The 21,901-nt window shown below is 43.0% G+C and overlaps 1 protein-coding gene across 2 annotated transcripts; it reads left to right on the top strand.

The window, feature by feature from the left end:
• The first annotated feature begins 2,886 nt into the window (after positions 1 to 2,886).
• Positions 2,887 to 21,640, top strand: LOC139323772 (C-signal-like). Of its 2 annotated transcripts, XM_070953246.1 has the most exons (6): positions 2,889 to 3,222; positions 3,448 to 3,502; positions 7,845 to 8,032; positions 16,436 to 16,594; positions 17,820 to 17,936; positions 20,049 to 21,640. In XM_070953246.1, exons 1-6 carry the CDS (start codon positions 3,076 to 3,078, stop codon positions 20,166 to 20,168), a joined length of 786 nt encoding a protein of 261 aa, XP_070809347.1. In that variant the 5' UTR covers positions 2,889 to 3,075; the 3' UTR covers positions 20,169 to 21,640. The 2 variants fall into 2 exon arrangements, with proteins under 2 accessions (XP_070809348.1, XP_070809347.1); XM_070953247.1 differs by lacking the exon at positions 16,436 to 16,594 and having other exon boundaries at positions 2,887 to 3,222.
• Positions 21,641 to 21,901: the final 261 nt, after the last annotated feature.

Genomic DNA, 21,901 nt, shown 5'->3' with positions numbered 1-21,901 from the left:
CTGTTCCATGGGTGGATTGTTCTCCCTGTCAGAAAAAAAATCTCCTTATTTCCAGGTTGAATCTCTCCTTGTTCAGTTTCTATCCATTCTTCCTTGTCTGGCCTTCGGGTGCTTTGGAAAATAGCTTGGCCCCTTCTTTTCTGTGGCAGCCCCTCATACATTGGACAATCACGTCTCCCCTGGTCCTTCTCTTCACTAGACTAGCCATGCCCAGTTTCTGCCAACCGTTCAGGAACTGGGCATAGATACAAATATTCTCCTTCAGGGGGGATGAGATTTATTTATTTATTTATTACATGTATTTATATGCCGCCATTCTCCCGAAGGACTCAAGGCAGCGAACACAGTTAAGAAACAAGTACAATAAAATCCCATTTTAAACCAAATAACTAATTAATAGTAAATAATAAAACCCGGAATCAGAGTCAGCCTATTTGTTTGAACAGCCAAATCTTCAGGTCCCGACGGAAGGAGCGGAGATCAGGAGCCGTCCGGAGCTCAGTAGGTAATTCATTCCAGAGGGGGGGAGCACCCACAGAGAACGCCCTACCCCTGGGCACAGCAAGGCGACATTGGCTCGCTGTCGGAACCCTGAGGAGAGCAGCCCTGTGTGAGCGAACAGGACGGTGGGAGGCAGGCAGGAGAAGGTCCTACAAATATCCCGGACCTAAGTCATGTAGGGCCTTATAGGTGAGGACTAGCACCTTGAAGCGGACCCGGAGAGCCACTGGTAACCAGTGCAGCTCACGCAGGAGGGGTGTTATATGGGAGTAACGAGGGGCTCCCGTAACAACCCATGCGGCTGCATTCTGGATCAGCTGGAGTCTCCGGGTGCATCTCAGGGGCAGGCCCATGTGGAGGGAATTGCAGTAATCCAAGCGGGAAGTAACCAGGGCATGAGTGACTGTGTGAAGGTCATCTCGGTCCAGGAAAGGGCGCAACTGGCGCACCAGGCGAACCTGTGCGAAGGCCCCCCTGGTCACGGCCATTAGATGGTCTTCTAGGGACAGCCGAGCATCCAGGAGGACACCCAAGTTGCAAGCTCTATCAACGGGGGCAAGATTTTCCCCATCTATCAAAAGTGACGGGGCTTCTGAAACCCGAGATGCCGGCATCCACAGCCACTCAGTCTTGGAGGGATTGAGTTTGAGTCTGTTTCTGCCCATCCAGGTCCGTATCACCTCCAGGCAACGGGACATCACAGAAAGGGCATCTCTGGGGTGGTCTGGGGTGGAGATGTATAATTGGGTATCATCAGCATATTGATGATATCTCACCCCAAAGCCACGAATGATCTCACCCAGTGGCTTCATATAGATGTTAAAGAGTAGTGGGGAGAGAACCGACCCCTGAGGCACCTCACAATTTAGGGGCCTCGGGGTGGATCTCTGCCCTCCCGCCCATACAAACTGAAAGCGACCCGAGAGGTAGGAGGAGAACCACCGTAAGACAGTTCCTCCCACCCCCAACCCCACAAGTCGCTGCAGTAGGATACCATGGTCGATGGTATCAAAAGCCGCTGAGAGGTCAAGTAGGACCAGGATGGAGGAACAACCACCATCCCGAGCCCACCAGAGATCATTCACCAGAGCGACCGATGCCGTTTCCGTGCTGTGTCCGTGTCGGAAGCCCAATTGGTACGGGTCAAGGTATTGAGATCCACCACCACAGGAACTTATGCTGAGGTGGTGGAAAACGCAGGTGCTAAAACAAAAGATTTAAGCTGTAAAAGAAACCACCGGCAGATGCCAGCGTTACTCGGAGTCCCTTCCAGACATCTGGCTGGATACGCTTTGCTTCACCACGTCGTATTTTTGTCCTTAAACCATCCAGGCAGAACAGGCGGAGAATGAGCTGTGCTCTTTCCTGGACATCTGTTTCTTCCCGATTCCCAGCATGGCTGAATGCTCAAACTAGGCCGGAGGGGTGGGGGGAGGGGCAAATGGGGTCCCAACGAGTGCTTTGCCCTTTGCTTAGAGCCGAAGGGGAGAAGGAAGAAGGAGGGAATCAGCCATGATTCTCACCTCCCTGCATGTACCTTGCAGTGACTGCCTGGTGCATTTGTTTGGAAGGGGTGTGACAAAAATCCAGCAGGGATCCAGTCAGTCCTCCATCACCCTCAGAAGAAAATTGGGTCTTTGAAAAGAATGCCCACTTGTTCCAAGCTACATTTGAAGATCACCCTTCTTTCTTTCTTTCTTTCTTTCTTTCTTTCTTTCTTTCTTTCTTTCTTTCTTTCTTTCTTTCTTCCTTTCTTTCTTTCTTTCTTCCTTCCTTCCTTTCTTTCTTTTTTCTTTTTTTCTTTCTTTCTTTCTCTCCTTTTCTTTTCCTTCCTTCCTTCCTTTTCCTTCCTTCCTTCCTTACTCTCTCTCTCTTTCATTCTGTCTCTTTTCCTTCTTTCCTTACTTCCCTCCTCCCTCTCTTTCTTCCTCCCTCTCATATTCTTTCTTTCGTTCTTTCATTCGTTCTTTCTTTCTTTCTTTCGTTCTTTCTTTCCTTCCTTCCTTCCTTCTTTCTTTTCCTTCCTTCCTTCATTTCTCTCTCTCTTTTCTTTTTTCCTTCCTTCCTTCCTTTTCCTTTCATTCTTTCTCTCTGTCTTTTCCTTCCTTACTTCTTTTCTCTCTTTCTCTCTTTTCTCTCTTTTTCTTTCTTTTTCTTTCTTTCTTTTCCTTCCTTCCTTTTCCTTTCATTTGTTCTCTCTTTTCTTTTTCTTTCTTTCTCTTTCTTTCTTTCTTTCTCTTTTTCTTCCTTCCTTCCTCTTTTCTTTTCTCTCTCTCTCTCCCTTCCTTCTTTTCTTCCTTTACAGACACACACACACACACAAACACACAATATTCGCTCCAATCTCCTCCCTCACTAAGCAACCAGCAGCTTCTAAAACCATTTATCTTCCTTTGCATATTGCGTGTGGGCTGTTATCTACGGAGCTTCTGAACTCTGCCCAATGTAAGCAGCAGAAGTGCAAAGAACAGAAACAGTTTCTGAAAGCCAAAGCCAGATGAAAGGGGACAAAACCCTGATTTATTGAACGCAAGTTGCATAAGTTTTCCAGTTGGGTTCTGGCTACCGAAGGAGATGGAAGTGCTGAATCCACGCAGTGTCCTGGTGACGGGATCTAACCGGGGCATTGGCCTGGAGCTGGTGAAGCAACTGGTGGAGAAAAGCGACCCACCAGAATGGATCTTTGCCACTTGCCGTGACCCAGAGGGACCTCGTGCAAAGGTGAGCACTGGGATTCAAAGAAATCAGCTGGGGTTAATAACTTTGCTCTAATGGCAGGCAAAGCTTGAGTTGCTTGGGAAAGGGAATGAGATGAAAACCTTTTACAAACATTATCTTCTCTTCTGCAAATAATTTAACGGCTTCCTGCTTTCCTTTCTGTTCAGCCTCACATTCTTCACCAACCTCAAAACAGCTTCCAAAGCCTCTTACTTTTGTACCTTTCAGAGCTTGAAGAATCTGGCTGCCCAACACCAGCACCGAGTAGAAATCATCCAGCTTGGTGAGTTCCGGGCTCCTGCCCTTACATTCAAAGCGGGCAACCTAAAGCCCTCTCGATATTGCTGGCTCCTAACTCTCAGCATTTATTAATATTGTCCTTCCTCCTGGGTCTAGAGAGAGCCAGCCACTGGTGGCTCGGCAGGGTCTGGATGATCGCTGGTTGCCCCACCCCCTGTCCTGATGGGCCAAGAGCTGACTTGCATGGGGATTTTTTTTTTTTTGAGATGGAAGTAGAGGTAGTCCTTGACTTACAACCGCCAATTGAGCCCAACATTTCTCTTGCTAAGTGAAACATTGGTTAAGTTGGTTTGCCCTGTTTTACGACCTTCAGCTGTTAAGGGAATCACAGTAGTCGTTAAATTAGTCAAAGTGAATCTGGCTTCCCCATTGACTTTATTTATTTATTTATTTATTTATTTATTTGTTTGTTTATTTATTTATTTGTTTATTAATTATATTTCTATACCGCCTTTCTCCCGTAGGACTCAAGGCGGTGTACAGTCAAGAAAAATATAGACACACAAACATCATAAAATTGCTAATTAAAATTATTACTTAGTTTGGTCAATTAAATAAAACCCAGAATTAGATAACATTTAAAAAATCATTCACATGTTCGTATGTTTAGCCCTGCCTGTTGGAACATCAGGGTCTTGAGGGCACGGCGGAAAGCACGGAGATCAGGGATATTCCGTTATCTCCGGGGGCAGTTCATTCCAAAGGGTTGGAGCCCTCACAGAGAAGGCCCTCCCCCTGGGAGTCTCCAGTCGACATAATTTGACTGACGGTACCCTGAGTAGTCCCTCCCTGTGAGAACGAACTGGTCGGTGGGAGGCTATTGGTGGCAAAAGACGGTCTCGTAGGTACCCAGGTCCTAAGCCATGGAGCGCTTTAAAGGTGATAACTAACACCTTGAATCGCACCCAGAAGACCACCGGGAGCCAGTGCAGCTCGCGTAGGAGAGGTGTTACATGGGCGTAACGAGCTGCGCCCATAATCAACCGTGCGGCTACGTTCTGGACCAGTTGGAGCCTCCAGGTGCTTTTCAAGGGGAGCCCCATGTAGAGAGCATTACAGTAGTCCATACGGGAGGTAACTAGGGCATGAGTGACCGTGCGCAAGACTTTGCTTGTCAGAAGGTCACAAAAGACGAACAAAAGACCCCGGGACATTGCAAACGGTCATATATACGAGTCAATTGTCAAGCGTCTGAATTTTGACCATGTGACCATGGAGCTGTTACTACGGTCGTAAGTGTGAAAACTGGTCATACGTCACCTGTGCCGCTGTAACTTTGAATGGTCACTAAACGAAGTGTGGCAAGTCGAGGACTACCTGTAGACATGTCAACACACATCTGTCGTGCATTTCCTGCAGGAATTTGTTACGCCTGCTTCATAGGTCTGTTGCTTAAATTGCAGTCCTAGTAAAGGGACTATCTGAACAAATATCTGTTGTTTTCTCCTTTAGTTCATTCCTTTGTCTTTCAAGGAGTGCACTAAAAGCCAGAAGCATGGCTGCCAAAAAAGCTGTAAAAATGAAGCCATTTATTTGTTCTCTATCGTTCTGAGATTTTAAGCTAGATAAAATTGTACATAGGCGGTTAGCGGTTGCATCATAACATTTAAGAAATAAAACACAGGCTAATAGAATAGGCACCATACAAGGCCAAAGCATCTTAGGGTGTGCTGTATAATCTTATATATACATATATATATTATCATACTGATGAGGACTAATTAGTCTGAAATAGATCTATCTTAGTCTCCCTTTAGTCTCCCAACAGACAGCAAAATGCTGGTTTGATGTCTGAAAAAGCCTAGAAACTAGTGAATGGGATCTCACTGAGCTATGGCTGTATAAAGATCTTGATTTACGTAGGAAAAAAACCCAGCTGAGAGAAAAATACACATAAAGGCCTACGAAAAGACCAGAATCTCTCTCTCTCTCTCTCTCTCTCTCTCTCTCTCTCTCTCTCTCTCTCTCTCTCTCTCTCTCTCTCTTTTTATATATATATATATATATATATATATATATATATATATATATATATATATATATGTGTGTGTGTGTGTGTGTGTGTGTGTGTGTGTGTGTGTGTGTGTGCAACAATAATAATCATGCTTTTGTATTGTAATCGTCCAGTCTCCAACCTTTGCTTTGTTGCGAAGGTTGTTGAGAGTGTGGTGGCGCGGCAGCTTCCCCGGTACCTGGATGAAGCTGTCTATCTAGACCCGCTCCAGTCCGGCTTCCGACCTGGGTACAGCATGGAAATGGCATTGGTCGCATTGGTTGATGATCTCTGGAGGGCTCGGGACAGGGGTTGCTCCTCTGTCCTGGTCCTATTAGACCTCTCAGCGGCTTTTGATACCATCGACCATGGTATCATGCTGCACCGGTTGGAAGAGTTAGGGGTGGGGGGCACCGTGTTGCGGTGGTTTTCCTCCTTTCTCTCTGACCGGTCGCAGTCTGTGTTGGCAGGGGGACAGAAGTTGACCCCGAGGCCCCTTGTATGTGGGGTGCTACAGGGGTCGGTCCTTTCGCCCCTTCTGTTCATCATTTATGTGAAGCCGCTGGGTGAGATCATCCGTGGTTTCGGGGTGAAGTACCATCAGTACGCTGATGACACTCAGCTGTACATCTCCACCCCGGATCATCCCAATGATGCCCTTAAAGTGATGTCCCGGTGCCTGGAGGCTGTACGGATCTGGATGGGGAGAAACAGACTCAGGCTCAACCCATCCAAGACCGAGTGGCTGTGGTTTCCGACGTCCCGATATAGTCAGTTGGTGCCATCACTGACTATTGGGGGCGAGTCGTTGGCCCACATGGAGAGGGCTCGCAACTTGGGTATCCTCTTGGACTCACGGCTGTCTTTAGAAGAGCACTTGACAGCTGTGGCCAGGAGGACTTTTTATCAGCTTCGCCTGATTCGCCAGTTGCGTCCCTTTCTGGATCGGGACACATTAAGTACGGTCATTCATGCCCTCGTCACTTCCTGCCTGGACTACTCCAATGCTCTCTACATGGGGCTCCCCTCAAGGAGCACTCGGAGGCTCCAGCTGGTCCAGAATGCGGCCACACGGGTGGTTATGGGAGTGACGTGGCGGTCCCATGTGACTCCCCTCCTGCGTGAGCTGCACTGGCTCCCGGTGGTCTTCCGGGTGCGCTTCAAGGTTTTGGTTACCACCTTTAGAGCATTCCATGGCTTAGGACCGGGGTATCTACGAGACCGCCTTCTGCCATCAGTAGCCTCTCACCAACCAGTACGCTCCCATAGAGAGGGGCTACTCAGGGTGCCATCGGTCAAACAATGTTGACTGGTGGCCCTCGGGGGAGAGCCTTCTCTGTGGGGGACCTGCCATCTGGAACGAGCTCCCCTGGAGATACGGAGGATCCCGGATCTGCGTACTTTCCGCCGTGCCCTCAAAACATTTTTATTCCAGCAGGCTGGCCTGGCCTAACTTCCCTTTTAAATTGCTTTTTAAATTTGTCTTATAAATTGGGGTGTTTTAAATTTGTTTTTGGCCAAAGTATTTAATGTATTTTAAATGGTTTTTTAACGTTTGTACTATGTATATTTTATCTTTTGGCTGTTCACCGCCCTGAGTCCTTCGGGAGTAGGGCGGTATATAAATTTAATAAATAAATAATAATAATAATAATGCCTAGTTTTAGAATGCATCTTTGGTCTTCATGCTGGGTTATAAGAAATTTGCTGCACCTTCAACCATAATTCATTTTCTCAGACACCTTAGCGAATATATATTTCAGTAAGCCTGAATGCAAAAAACTGCGCTACTTGGAACATCGTACATCTTAAGAAGGTACTTGGTTGATATCCAGGAACAACCATTAGCACCAGTCAATGGTATTTGTGATGCATTTTTGAATGTTCAGTTGACTGAGTTTCATATTTAATGAATAAAGATAATAATAACAACAACAATAACAACAACAACAAAACAAGAGAGAATGAGAAATGCAATGACGTGAACATTTTGTGGTTGGTTCTTCAATCAAAGCACCCTTTTGGAAAGTATAGATTGATATATTTTCATAAAAGTTCCCAAAAATGATGGTTTTAATTCTCCTGCTCTGCATTTTGCAACTATATCTTGCAATTCTGCAAGTTACAGCAGGTTCTTGGGAGGTGCAATTATCGATCCAGCCTTCAACTGGGATTGCTGGAACCTGTCTACTGAGGTTAAGAAACATTTTTCTAATATATGGAGAACTCTCATATATAAAATCCAGTTAGGTGTCTTGTTGGGCAACAGCAGTGTTGCCTCCCCGCTAGGGATTTGCGTCACATACAAAAATCTTTCTCATTTCTGTTTTAGACACTTCTGATCCATCCAGCATCAAAGCTGCTGCAGCCAAAATTACCGAATGTCTACACGGAGCTGGTTTGAATCTGTTGTTCAACAATGCTGGAATAGTAAAGTCATCCAGTCTGGAATCAGAGACACCAGAAAACATGTTAGAGGTGTACAATACCAATGTCGTTGGTCCTATGGTAATGGGCCAGGTAGGAATGTCCTTCAGATCTCTCCTTTTAACTAGGTCTCACTTAGCAATAGCACTTATGTAGCACTTCACAGTGCTTTATAGCACTTTCTGACATGTTTACACAGCCAGCATCTTGCCCCCCAACAACCTGGGTCCTCATTTTATTGAACTTGGAGGAATGGAGGGCTGAGTCAATCTTGAGCCAGTCAGAATCGAACTCCTGTCAGCGGGCACAATTAGCCTGCAATGCTGCATTCTAACCACTGCGCCACTACAACTCTTTCACCTTGTTCTAGGCCAGGGATGTCGAAGTCAATTATGTTGTGGGCTGGATTGTGACATATCATGATGTTTTTTGCCTTTGCAAATCCGAGGTAGACATGGCCTCTGAGGGCTGTATCCGGCCTGTTAATGGTGGGTTTGTTGGCTGGAAAGCTAACCACCTGAGTTTGAGACCTGAGCACCATGTGACAGGGTGAGCTCCCTTTACCTGCCCCAGCTCCTGCCAACCTAGCAGATCAAAAAATGCAAATGCGAGTAGATAAATAGGTACCGCTTTGGTGGGAAAGTAGCAGTATTCCATGCGCCTTTGGCATATAGTTATGCTGGCCACATGTCCATGGAAATTGTCTTCAGACAATGCTGGCTCACTTGGCCAACAAATGGAGATGAGCATTGCCCCTAAAGTTGGACATGACTGGACAGGGAAAACCTTTCCTTTCATCTTTCTTCTACTGCACTTAGCATTTGGTGACCAGATGGACCTACACTGGTGTTTGCTGATGGGAATGGGAATAGTGATTTTAAGAACAGGCGCCATGTGCGATTAGGTGGCAATATAAATTTTCTAAATAAATAAATAGGCATTTCTTCTGCCCTGGGCAAAAGTATAACCCTGATCCAAAATATGCTTAACTGGGTGGATAAGGAGTCAGTGTAACATGGGAACATCAAAAAGGGGTCAGTTGATCAAAGCAACTAATGCTGAAAGGGGTAGAATTTGACCAAAACTGACCCAGTTCCTAAGAGGGTTAAATTCACTTTAACCAGTCAGCCCCATAGGGAATTCATTGAAACTCAGTGTCATAACATGAGGTCTAGCAGGGGTGGGTTCTACTTACCTTTACTACTGGTTCGCAGCGGGGCCGTGCGCGCACTCTTCTGCATATGTGCAGAAGTGTTTTAATGACGTCGGGGTCAGTGGGTGGAGCCTCCCGCCGGTTTTACTACTGGTTCTATAGAACCGGTGTGAACTGGGGGCAACCACCACTGAGGTCTAGTTAGTCCTTCAAGAAAAAAGACCCAGAAGAAAAGAATGTCCAAAACAAGAGATCTCTCCGATACAGAACTCAGAAAGTCAAAACATATGTCCCTAATATTAACAGAATGCACCGAATGCCACATTTACTGCTGACTTTCCAGCCAACGGGAAAAGAGCTAGCGATGGAATGAAGTGTTGGTAGAATTTTGCTGGCAGAAAGCTTCATGTGACGAATGTTCTGGAGGAAATGGATGGGCTCTTGTATTCTTACAGTAGCAACTTTGGATCCAGCGGTTGGGCTGCCTAATCCATTGGTAAAATCAATGTGATTGGATTATCAGCTAACAAGGAATAAAGTCACTAAAGAAATGTGGTCAGAAGGGGGAAAGCCTGGCAAAAGTTATGGCAGAGATACTGGCAGAAATTATGGAGGAACCTAAAGAGAAGATATTAAATGGGATCGATGAAATATTTAGGGTATATACAAGATATGCAATGAGAAATAAACTACCAAGAGAAGTACATGTAAGATTTACAAAGAAAGTGATAAAAACAGAAATACTACAAATAGCAAGGAATACTCCAATAAAGTACAAAGATAAAGAGATAGTAGTGCTGAGACAGATACCCAGAAGAGTGAGAGATCTGAGGAAAGAATATAATTTCTTGACAAAGTTGTTAATCAAAAAAGGAGTGAGTTTTCGGTGGTTAATCCCAGAAGGAATATTGGTGACCTGGCAAGAACAAAGACACAGATTAGATTCAATAGAAAAAGCAGAAATACTTTATGAGCAATTTTGGGGACCAATCAAAGATGGAAAGTTGGGAAAAGCAAGAGAGACTAGAGACCAAGAAGAAACTGTAAAGGAGAAAGAAGACAAAACAAAGGAAAGAACACAGGAACAGGAAGAGAGAGCAATAAGAGAAGGAGTAATGGGAAAAGATGCAAAAGAACAGAGACAGATAAGAGCGACAAGAGTGACAAAAACTTTTAACAAGTAAATCATAGAAGAAGAAATAAAAGCAATATCAATAAATATAAATGGATTAAATTCGGCGATAAAAAGGAATAGAACTTTAAATAAGTTAGACTAAACAAACATATAATAATGGATATTATATATTTGCAAGGTTCATAGCAGAAAACAACACAAAAAACTATTAGAACATACAAAACTGGGAGTATTATCTACTTCATTGATAGATCAAAGCAAGAGAGCGGTAGCGTTATATATTAAAGAAAAATTGGAACCCAAGCAAATATTTGTTGATGAAGAAGGGAGGATACTTATGGTGGAGGTAACAATGAATTACAAACAAATACTGTTGATAGCATTATACGCACCAAATGATAATCAAGAAGAATTTTATGGGAAATTACACGGAAAAATACTAGAATTTGAATATGAAAATATTTGTATAATGGGTGATTTTAATGCGGTGATAGATGCAGGTTTGGACTATAAAACAACAAAGATAAATAAGAAATCTTGGAAAACACTTCCAAATACTTTTTTCGCAATGATTGAGGAATTAAGTATACAAGATGCATGGAGAAAAGGACATCTGAAAGAAAAAACAATATACTTTTTACTCAAATAGGCATATGTCATGGTCTAGAATAGACATGATGTGGATGTCAACAGATTTATTAGTTAATATACAAGAAGTTAATATTTATTTCTTTATTTCTTTTATTTATTAAATTTATATCCCGCCCTTCTCCCCGAAGGGCGGTGAACAGCCGAGAATTAAAATAACATGCAATATAAAAGTTAAAATAATTAAAAATAGATTAAATTAAATGGCCGCCCCAATTTAAAACCCCTAGCAATACAATTAAAAAACCCCTAAAACCTATTCAGGCCAGGCCGGCTTGCTGAAATAAAAACATCTTCAGGGCCTTACGGAAAGTGCAGAGATCCGGAATCAGCCGTATTCCGGGAGGTAGCTCGTTCCAGAGGGCGGGTGCTCCCACAGAGAAGCCCCTCCCCCTGGGGGCCGCCAGCCGACATTGCTTGACCGACGGCACCCTGAGGAGGCCCTCTCTGTGAGAGCGTATTGGCCGGTGGGAGGTTATCGGTTATCGGTAGCAGCAGGCGGTCTCGTAAATACCCTGGCCCTAAGCCATGGAGCGCTTTAAAGGTGAGAACCAACACCTTGAAGTGCACCCGGAATATATTTAAACAAATATATGGGCAGACCACAATCCGATTACAATTGAATGGAAAGGTCAAAAGAAAAGGTCGAGATGGACTTTGAACCAGACAATTTTACAGGAAAAAGAATTTCAACAATTTATGGAAAAGAAGTTGGTCCTTTTCTTTAAAGTAAACAAAAAAGAGGATACATCACTCCAAAATGTATGGGTTACAGTGAAAGCATATATTAGAGGGCTGGTAATGACATATTTGGGAAAAAAGAATAAAAAGAAAAGACCAGCACAAAAAAAGTTAGAACAGGAGTATAAAAAGCTGGAGAAGGAGCTACAAAAAGACACACAAAATTATAAAATTAAAAAACAAATGGACTTGAAAAAACATGAAATGAACTTAACTGAACAAGAGATTCTGGCAAATAAATCAAAGGCTTCCAAACAGAACTTTTTTAAAAATGCAAATAAACCAGGCAGATGGTTGGCATACAAAATGAAAAAAAGGGAAGGAGGAAAATTAATTAACCAGCTAAGAACCAGATGAGAAAGGATCACTATGTTATAGAAATGAAGAAAAGAAAATAATAGTTCAAAATTACTATGAGAGATTATATAAACGAGAGTCACTATCTGGAGAAAAGACAGAATAAAATCTAGAAAAATCAGACTTACCTAAAATACCTGGAAAATATAAAAAAGCACTAGAAGAAAGAATAACGATGATGGAACTAACAGAAGCAATTAAAAAAACAAAAGAATGAGAAAACACCGGGTCCGGATGAACTACCAACAGATCTATACAAGATACTATAAGATGTACTAAGCAATATAATGTTGGAAGTATTTAAAGAACTCGTAGTAAATGCAAAGATACCAAACTCATGGATGGACACATATATTACCCTTATACCTGTAGGATATGAGAAAATTCAAAAATAAAATAGTATGTAGGTATATAGGTTAGAAATGCATATAAGTAAAGATTCAATTTTGCTTAGGCAGGGGGTTGGGCTTAGGGTTGCCAGGTCTGCTTCCAAAAAATAGCGGACAAGCGGGGGGGAGGGGGGGCTGTTAAGTAGTAAAAAAATAAAAAAAAATTTACAATTAAATTATATATTTTCTTACAAACATTTTAACACGTATTAAAATAATCACTTCAAAACTTTACTTAAAATTCAAAACATCAAATATATTATAATAATATGTAAAATATTAAATTACATTTTACTCTGCTGTCGTGTGTATTTTTTATTTGACTGCGCAGCTTTGATCAATTCTTTGTGTTTAAGGAATAATTCTTTAATTTCAGTACAACGTTGAGAAATATTAAAAAATATACAAAGTTCACTTCGAACTGATGGTACAAGCAGCCGGTTACGTTTGTCAGTCCACAAATTTCCCATGACGCTGAAAGTTCGTTCAACGTTTGCATTTGATACCAGAATTGATGCACAATACTGGAATAGTTTCAGTAAACTCGGAGCTGGCTCTTTCTTGAAAAAGTATGTCCACTTATCAAGGGATGAATCGCCCTGCAGATGAACATAAACTTCTTCTAAGGCAGAAATTTCATCGAGTTCAATGGATATTAGATCTTTGTCTCATTCTAACTTATTGAAAAAAAAAGACAAAATGCGATTCTCCTATCCTTAATCTCTTAGACTGTACAGCTTTAGATTACGTACCATTTCACCATAAAGCTTTTGAATAAAAAAAAATATCCACTATTTTGTGAAAAAAAATAGTGAACATAATGTGAAAAAAGCAGACTGTCCGCTCAAATAGTGGACACCTGGCAAGACTGCAGGGTCCCTCCCAACTCTGCTACTCTGGTAAATTTGTTAGATATTATTCTACTTTAAGATAGTTGGAGAACATGCTGACCAATATGTAACAATGCTGTGTTAGAATAAATCTTCTTTTGTTTTAGGACCTTTAGAAAGAGGCCTTGAAAAAGGGGACATTCCTTAATGCTAGGGCAGTAGAGATAAGAAAGAGCTATGCTTGCAAAATATTGTATGGGTAGTTATGGGGAGGTGTTTTGATAAACATGTAATTAGGGGAAAGAGATGATGTTCTCTCTAAAAGGTGCTTCGGATTAGCCGTGATTGGTCACTGGATGCGATGTAGGAGGGGCATGGGGGGGCATCGGGATAGGGAACTATAAAATGTAATGCTTTTGAAACTTTAGGTGTGGCTTCCTGGCTCAAACTCCTTGTTGAGATCTGCTGGGATACCACCCTATTGTTGTGGCCCCGCCCTCTGAGCCTGTCCCATCGGAGGAAGAAAGCTCCGAGCATGAGGAAGAGGAGTCAGACAGGCCTCCCTCTCCAGGCCCCTCCCCTCTGGCACTGTCTCAGGTGCCGGCTGAGGGAGAGGAGATTAGCAGGGAGACAGGTGGCTCGGATGAGAGCGGAGGAGAAACATCATTCCTGGACGCACGCCTCCGAAGGCGTGATAAACGATTGCAGCAGCTCAGGAGGCGTGCTAGGGATTAGAACTGAGTCACTGGACCACACCCCAGAGACTATATAATAGAGGGTGGTGGCCAGTGATCCCTGTGACGAACAAAAGTAAACCTTGGATAGTCACTAAAGCCTCGTCCGGAACTGCTGAGAGAAATATTATTCTGATTGGACTTTTTGTACGCTAAGTATCTTATCTTTCTGTTTTATGGAAATAAACGCACTTGGCAGACTGTGTGTAAAACGCTGCCAAGTTGGCGATAAAGAGCTGGGTGTGTGCCAAAGTGTTTCCTTAACCCTCGGCTGGCTGTGTTTGTGTGTGTGTGTGTGGACGGGGACAGATCACCTATTTTGCAAAATTGTTTTTATTTTTTATTTTTTTAATAAAGTCTCTTTGTTTTCATCGACCCATGCTTGTGGGTTGAATTCATTTCCAACATACCTAAAGAAGATACAGATTTGCAACAGATTAAAAATTACAGACCGATTTCATTGTTGAACGCAGACTATGTCACTGCGTTATTTTATTTGCCAGCTGAACTCATCATTTCTGGACTATCAGACTTTCCGTACCTTGCCAAGAATTGTTATCAAAAGTTACTACGCATGTCTGCGTTCTTTCACTTGCTTCACACCTCTTTCCTTTGTTCTCTTTCCAGAAAGGTCCGGCTGAGAGATAGCCGGCAAGAACTATTTCAAAAATGTAGCAATTATTTTTCTTAGTTAGTGAGGTGTTTTATTTTCTTTATAACAAATAAATGAGTTTTATTAGAAACTTTTCTTCGCGTTTCTTTTTCAGAATATTGCAACAAGGAATAAGCCTCGATCCATCCTCTAAACCAGGGTGATTTTTCCCAGAGCCAAAGATGGGATTAATCAACGCCCTGACTATAAAATATTTGCATCAATAATGGCGAGTAGACTAAAAAGGATGCTCAATGAATTTATACCTATGGATCAAAATGGTTTTTTTACCCAAAAGACAGATTAGAGACAACATGAGGACAATCTTGAATACTCTGGAATATTATGAAGTACATTCAGATAAACAAATGGCAATGATATTTTTGGATGCACAGAAGGAGTTTGACAACGTAAATTGGCAATTTATGATAAAGCAACTACAAGTCATGGATTTTGGGGGGGAGATTCGTAAATATGATAAAAGCAATCTATAATAAACAGTCAGCAAAGGTAATGATGAATGGAGATATGACAGAAAAGTTTAATATAATGAAAGGAACAAGACAAGGATGCCCTTTATCCCCATTGCTATTTGTATTGACATTAGAAGTATTAAACAGAAATGTAAGACAAAACGAAGAAATAAAGGGATTGAAACACAGCATGAAAATGATGGAGGAGGATGTAGAGGGCACAAAATATGTACTCAGATGAAACACTGAATTGATCAAAGATGTATAGTTTGTTTGTTTGTTTGTTTGTTTGTTTAAAAAATAAAAAAAAATGTGGTCATCAGTTTATGAGCAAAAATGGAAGGGCACTTTGATTCCCACAATGGGCAAATGGTTGCAAAAGTTAACGGAGTGAGCAGAGATGGCTAAACTGATGGCTTTGGTTAAAAAACCCCCACACAATTTCTTTTGTTTCTATTTGGAAACCGCTTCTGGACTTTGTGCTTGAGGTGTGGGAAAAAATGAAACTTTGATTTTTTTTTTTTTAATTTGATTTATATGCCGCCCTTCTCCGGAGACTCAGGGCGGCTTACAATGTGCTCAGCAATAGCCTTCATTCTTTTGTATATTTATACAAAGTCAGCTTACTGCCCCCACAACTGGGTCCTCAATTTACCTACCTTAGAAAGGATGGAAGGCTGAGTCAACCTTGAGCCTTGGCGAGATTCGAACCTGCAGTAATTGCAGGCATCTGGTCTTAATAACCAGCTTAATAACAGGGTGCCTTAGACCACTGTACTACCAAGGCTCTTGAGTTTTACCAATTAGACAGGTTTGTTGTTGTAGAAATGGCTTGTTTATACTGTTATGTAAAAGTAAAAAAGTTGAGGTTTGATGCTATTATCTTATTCTACTGCACCAAAAGAACCGATTTTTGTGTTTTATATTATAAACTAATAATAACAATAAAAAGGAATTGTTTCATCAGGTGTAGCTTTCTCAATTAGGAAAGGGCAGAAGTTTGCACCAGGATTATAAAAGTATAAAACAGCCTTGGATCAATAATTTCTGGACTATCATTTGCAGCCACGGTGGCGCAGTGGTTAGAGTGAAGTGCTGCAGGCTACTTCTGCTGACTGCCGGCTGCCAGCAGTTTTGGCAGTTCAAATCTCACCAGGCTCAGGGTTGACTCAGTCTTCATCCTTCCGAGGTGAGTAAAAGGAGGACCCAGATTGTTGGGGGCAAGAGGCTGACTCTATCAAAACTGCTTAGAGAGGGCTGGAAAGCACGGTGAAGGAGTATATAATTCTAAGTGCTATTGCTATTGCAGATTCCCAGGGTGAACTTTTCGATACCCGGCCATAGCGTGCCTCTGTTTTTAATTTCCCCCACTCTTTTTCTTCAGGTCTTCCTACCTTTGCTGAGGAAGGCATCCAAGGACAGTCTGCTGAAAGGCATGAGCTGCAGCAAAGCTGCAATTGTGAATATATCCAGTGACTGCGGCTCCATCACGAACCTTCTGGCATGGGATATTGGGCAAATCCCCAACTATCGTTGCAGCAAGGTTTGGAGAAGACTTGGCCGCTGCCCAGATTGTCATATAAATATCAGTTTTATAGATCTTATATGTATAGATTTTCATATAAAATCTCAGACAATGCAGGTAGTGCTCGATTTACGATCACAAATGGAGCAGGGTTGGGTTCTACTTAACTTTACTACCGGTTCGCAACAGGAGCGCGCACGCAGAAGCTTCTGTGCATGCGCAGATTGCCAAATATAACGTCAGGGATACGTTATACCAAGAGCCTTGGTAGTACAGTGGTCTAAGGCGCCCTGTTATTAAGCTGGTTATTAAGGCCAGCTGCCTGCAATTACTGCAGGTTCGAATCTCGCCAAGGCTCAAGGTTGACTCAGCCTTCCATCCTTTCTAAGGTAGGTAAATTGAGGACCCAGTTTGTGGGGGCAATAAGCTGACTTTGTATAAATATACAAAAGTATGAAGGCTATTGCTGAGCACATTGTAAGCCGCCCTGAATCTCCGGAGAAGGGCGGCATATAAATCAAATTAAAAAAAAAAAAAGGTGGATGGGCGGAGTCTCCCACCGCTTTTACTACTGGTTCTCAAGAACCGGACAAAACCAGGTCCTAAGTCACTTTTTCCAGTGCCGTTGTAACTTTGAACGGCCACTAAAAGAATTGTTGTAAGTCGAGGACTACCTGTATTTCCATGAGTGGTTTTACCAAGGCGTTATAAAGTAGCACTAACACTTCATGTGATCTTGTTTCTACTCCTCTGCTAATGCAGCCTAGGATTCAGGGGTGAAATCCAGCAGGTTCTAGAGAACCGGTAGCAGAAATTTTGAGTAGTTCGGAGAACCGGCAAATACCACCTCTGGCTGGCCCCAGAGTGGGGTGGGAATAGTATCTTTCCCCTGGAGTGGGGTGGGAATGAAGATTTTGCAGTATCCTTCCTCTGGAGTGGGGAGGGAATGGGGATTTTGCAGTATCCTTCCCCTGGAGTGGGGAGGGAATGGAGATTTTGCAGTATCCTTCCCCTGGAGTGGGGTGGGAATGGAGATTTTGCAGTATCCTTCCCCTGCCACGCCCACCAAGCCACACCACGCCCACCAAGCCACGCCCGCAGAACCGGTAGTAAATAAATTTGGATTTCACCACTGCTAGGATTGCATTGGCTTTTGGGGCAGCTGCAGCACAACCTACAATATTCTTTGCAGATCTAGGATGTGCCATTCACCGTCCTCTTTCTACAATGCCCCCCCTTTTAGGCTGCTTTAAACATGCTGAACCGATGCCAGTCCCTGCAATATGCCCAAGACGAGATCCTGTGTGTTGCATTGCACCCTGGATGGTTGCAGACAGATATGGGAAGTGGAAACGAAACAGTAAGTGATTTGTAGCGGAGTCTTTCTCCCCATAAAGTCAATACATTTACTGCAAGGATCTCCAACCTGGGCAACTTTAAGACTTATGGATTTCAACTCCCAGAATTCCTCAGTCGGCCTGAGGAATTCTGGGAGTTGAAGTCCATAAGTCTTAAAGTCGCCAAGTTGGAGACCCCTGATCTATTGTATATGAGCTGCTACATTAACATGCTATTACACTAATTCACTTTCTGGACATTCAAAAGTATTTTTTTTAACAGCTAGGGGGTGTTGTGGCTCCGACCCCCAAGCGCATCTTATCGGAGAAAGAAGGCTCCGAACATGAAGGAGAGGAGCCGGCCAGGCCTTCCTCTCCAGGCCCCTCCTCTCTGGCAATGCCTCAGGTGACTGCCGAGGGAGAGGAGATTGACCAGGAGCCAGCTGTCTCCGATGATAGCGATGAGGGTGATAAGTCGTTCCTGGATCCACGCCAACGAAGGCGAGATAAACGTTTGCAGCAGATGAGGAGGCGTGCCAGGGATTAAGCTGAGTCACTGGACCACACCTCACAGGCTCTATAAGAGAGTGTGGTGGCCATTTAGACTCTGTGACGGACAAAGCTAACTTCTGGCTAGTCACTTTGTACAACGCCGAATCTGCTGAAGGTTTCATGTTTGAGCTGGACTGTTTTGAAAACTGTGTGTATTCGTTGGTGTTATCTGGTGGAGGAACACTCCCTCTTCTTGTAGTAAAGCACTTGGCAGACGGTTATCGTATTGCTGCCAAGTTCCTGATAATGAACCTTGTGTGTGCCAAGTACTTCTTTAACCCCTGGCTGGCTGTTTGTGTGTGTGTGGGGACGGGGACAGAACAGGGGGAAAAAAAGTCTTGGGGTTGGCCTTAATTGAACCAGGAAAAATAAAACAGTTTAATGAAGTAACATTCTTTCTTTGATATCAAGAAAGCCACCTGATCACTTAATACTGTTTGCTTTTATTGTTATGAATTTGGCAATAGAGTATTGTTGGACAAGAAAGTCCTACAGAATAAAAAAAATCATATATTTGTCCAATTCTTCTTTTTTTAAGTCAGTAGCTAGGAATAGGTTTTGTGGCAATACATTTTGTCCTCTGTTCATTAGACTCGGTTGGGATTTTTTTTTTTAAACGAAAGATGTTGAATAGTCCATTAAGTATCTTTTTTTTTTTTTTGCAATTTTTTTAAAAAAATTTTTAAACCACACAGACAAACATACAATACATCTTTTCGGAACAGAGCATTGATCCGGTCATAAATTTGTTCAGCTTTTTGTTCCATCTTTAACACAATTTTATATATTCTATTTTTGCCATAACATTTATTTCTTAATCGTGGCTCACGTATCTCAACTATTACCATCTTATAGTAAGCAGTCCATTAAGTATCTCATTGCATCGGATAAAAATGAAAAAAAGAATGAAAAAGAAAGTTATTTCACAACTAATTAAAAAGTTTACGACATCAGTAAGAGAAATGGAGGTAAAATTAATTATGCAAAATAAAAAAATTGAATTTGCAAATAAATTAGGGGAAAAGTTGGCATATTTCATTCATGTTTATTCTTTTATTTCTCTTTTGTTTTTTCTTTTGTTTCTTTTCCTTCCTTCCTTCCTTCCTTCCTTCCTTCCTTCCTTTCTCCCTCCCTCCCTCTCTCCCTCTCTCCCTCCCTCCCCTTCTCCTTCCTTCCTTCCTTCCTCCCTCCCTCCCTCTCTCCCTCCCTCCCCTTCTCCTCCCTTCCTTCCTCCCTCCCTCCCCTTCTCCTTCCTTCTTTCATTCCTTCCTTTTCCTTCCTTCCTTCCTCCCTCCCTTCCTCCCTCTCTCCCTCCCTCCCCTTCTCCTTCCTTCCTTCCTCCCTCCCTCTCCTTCTCCTTCCTTCTTTCATTTCTTCCTTCCTCTCCTTCTTGTTCCTTCCTTCCTTCCTCCCTCCCTCCTCTTCTCCTTCCTTCCTCCTTCCCTTCTTCCTCCCTCCCTCCCTTCTTTTCTTTTCTTTTCTTTTCTTTTCTTTTCTTTTCTTTTCTTTTCTTTTCTTTTCTTTTCTTTTCTTTTCTTTTCTTTTCTTTTCTTTTCTTTTCTTTTCTTTTCTTTTCTTTCCAGTTGAGAGCCCCAACTACAGTTGAAGACGGTGTACAAGAAATTCTCAAAACACTGGCCCAACTCTCTGAGAAAGAAACTGGCACTTTCGTGAACTTGGATGGAAAACTGCTTCCTTGGTAATCCAGCAATATTCAATTACCCTGCCTTTTAAGAAGACCTGAAGATCCCTGAAGACTGACCACAATAAAAGTTTGATTTGTAACTTTCCTTACAAACCTTAAAACCTTGGCTCTGCTAACTGGTTTTGGGCCCCGATGGGGGTCTTTAAAGCTGGAGCAGTAAGAGAGAAGATCCCACCTCGTATACCTGGTTATTCGTTTTATACAATACCTGGTACATGTTAATGTTTTTATATTTCTGCTTTTATTGCATTCCAAGCTGCCCCAGAATCCCTTTGGCTAGTGAGATGGGTGGCGTATACAGGTAGTCCTCAACTTACAACAGTTCATTTAATGACCATTTGAAGTTACTACAGGATTTATGACCGTTTTTCACACTTACCATTGCAACATCCCCATCGTCACATGATCAAAATTCAGGCGGTTGGCAACTGACTCGTATTTATGATGGTTGCAGTGTCCTGGGGTCTCGTGATCCCCTCGTGAGCTTCTGACAAGCAAAGTCAAGGGGGAAGCCAGATTCTTAACAACTCTGTTACCGACTTGACAACTGCAGTGGTTCATTTAAGAACCGTGGCAAGAAAGGTCGCAAAATGCGGCAAAATTCCCTCGACATCTGTCTCGCTTAGTAACAGAAATGTTGAGTTCAATTGTGTTCGTAAGTCAAGGACTACCTGTAAATTGAATAAATAAATACATTAAATTAAACATAAAGGAGGGAGATATAAGAATGGCATCTGAAGGTAAACCATCATGTTTTCTGGATAACGGAAAGTGAATTATTAACATGGTCCAAAACTAGCGGTTTATATCACTCAAGAAAGCCGATTGGCTACAGCAGTGATGGCTAACCTTTTTGCCGTCACATGCCAAAAGTGGAGGGAGCGGGGGAGGGGGGTTGTGCATGCGCATGCCCATAATTCAATGCGCCCCGCCCCCCGCGCATGCACATGCGACCCCCCCTGCACTCCCCCCGCTTTTGGCACACAATGGCACGATGGGCCTATTAGGCCTGTTTTTTACCCTCCCCAGGCTCCAGAGCCTTTCTACGAGCCTGGGGAAGGCGAAAACGGCCTTCCCCACACATCCCGGAGGCCCTCTGGTGGCCGGAAACAGCCCGTTTCCCGACTTCCGGTGGGCCCAGAAGGCCCGAAAATCAGCTGGCCGGCACATGAATGCACTCCAGAGCTGAGCTAGGGCAATGCTCGCATGCCCACCAATATGACACTGCATGCCACCTGTGGCATGCGTGTCACCTGTTTGCCATCACGGGGCTAGAGATTTAGGATGGACGAAAAAGAAGTATTTTACAGCCCTAACTTGCCACAAATATCAGTTTCCCTTGAATGAAACTATTGCTGACTGCGATTTAAAGAACGGCTCACACAATTGGTGACTTGTGGTTTTAAACCACAACTCGTATACTCGTGTCACCTGTGCAGTTTCACAACCAGGATTCTAAATGTTTTTTTTTTTAAAGAAAGGTGATCAAATTTAGAATATCTGCAACTGAACTAATCTCAAGTTTCTCTGCTTGAGAAGGAATCCCTTTATCAAACAAGAACTACCCTGTTTTCCCTAAAATAAGACATCCCCTGATAATAAATGCCCAATCGGGCTTTTTGAGTGCATGGCAATAAGGTCAAGAGCTTATTTCAGGGTTCAAAAAAATATAAGACAAGGTGCCGGCCTCCGCTCTTTCAACGCTTGCTTGCTCGGCTGCCATGGAAACGG

The sequence above is a fragment of the Pituophis catenifer genome, unplaced genomic scaffold (assembly GCF_029215685.1).
Source record: "Pituophis catenifer annectens isolate HBS135680 unplaced genomic scaffold, rPitCat1.0.hap2 SCAF_13, whole genome shotgun sequence".
Classification (NCBI taxonomy): domain Eukaryota; kingdom Metazoa; phylum Chordata; class Lepidosauria; order Squamata; family Colubridae; genus Pituophis; species Pituophis catenifer.
Note: the sequence above shows the minus strand (reverse complement) of the source record. Positions and strands in the feature narration are given on the sequence as shown.

What these genes read in the sequence shown, in the direction of transcription:
- LOC139323772 (XM_070953246.1), top strand. Translation starts at nt 3,076, where the DNA reads ATGGAAGTGCTGAATCCACGCAGTGTCCTGGTGACGGGATCTAACCGG. An exon ending in CAGAGGGACCTCGTGCAAAG is followed by an intron (nt 3,223 to 3,447) that starts GTGAGCACTGGG and finishes TGTACCTTTCAG; the next exon opens with AGCTTGAAGAATCTGGCTGC. An exon ending in AGTAGAAATCATCCAGCTTG is followed by an intron (nt 3,503 to 7,844) that starts GTGAGTTCCGGG and finishes TTTCTGTTTTAG; the next exon opens with ACACTTCTGATCCATCCAGC.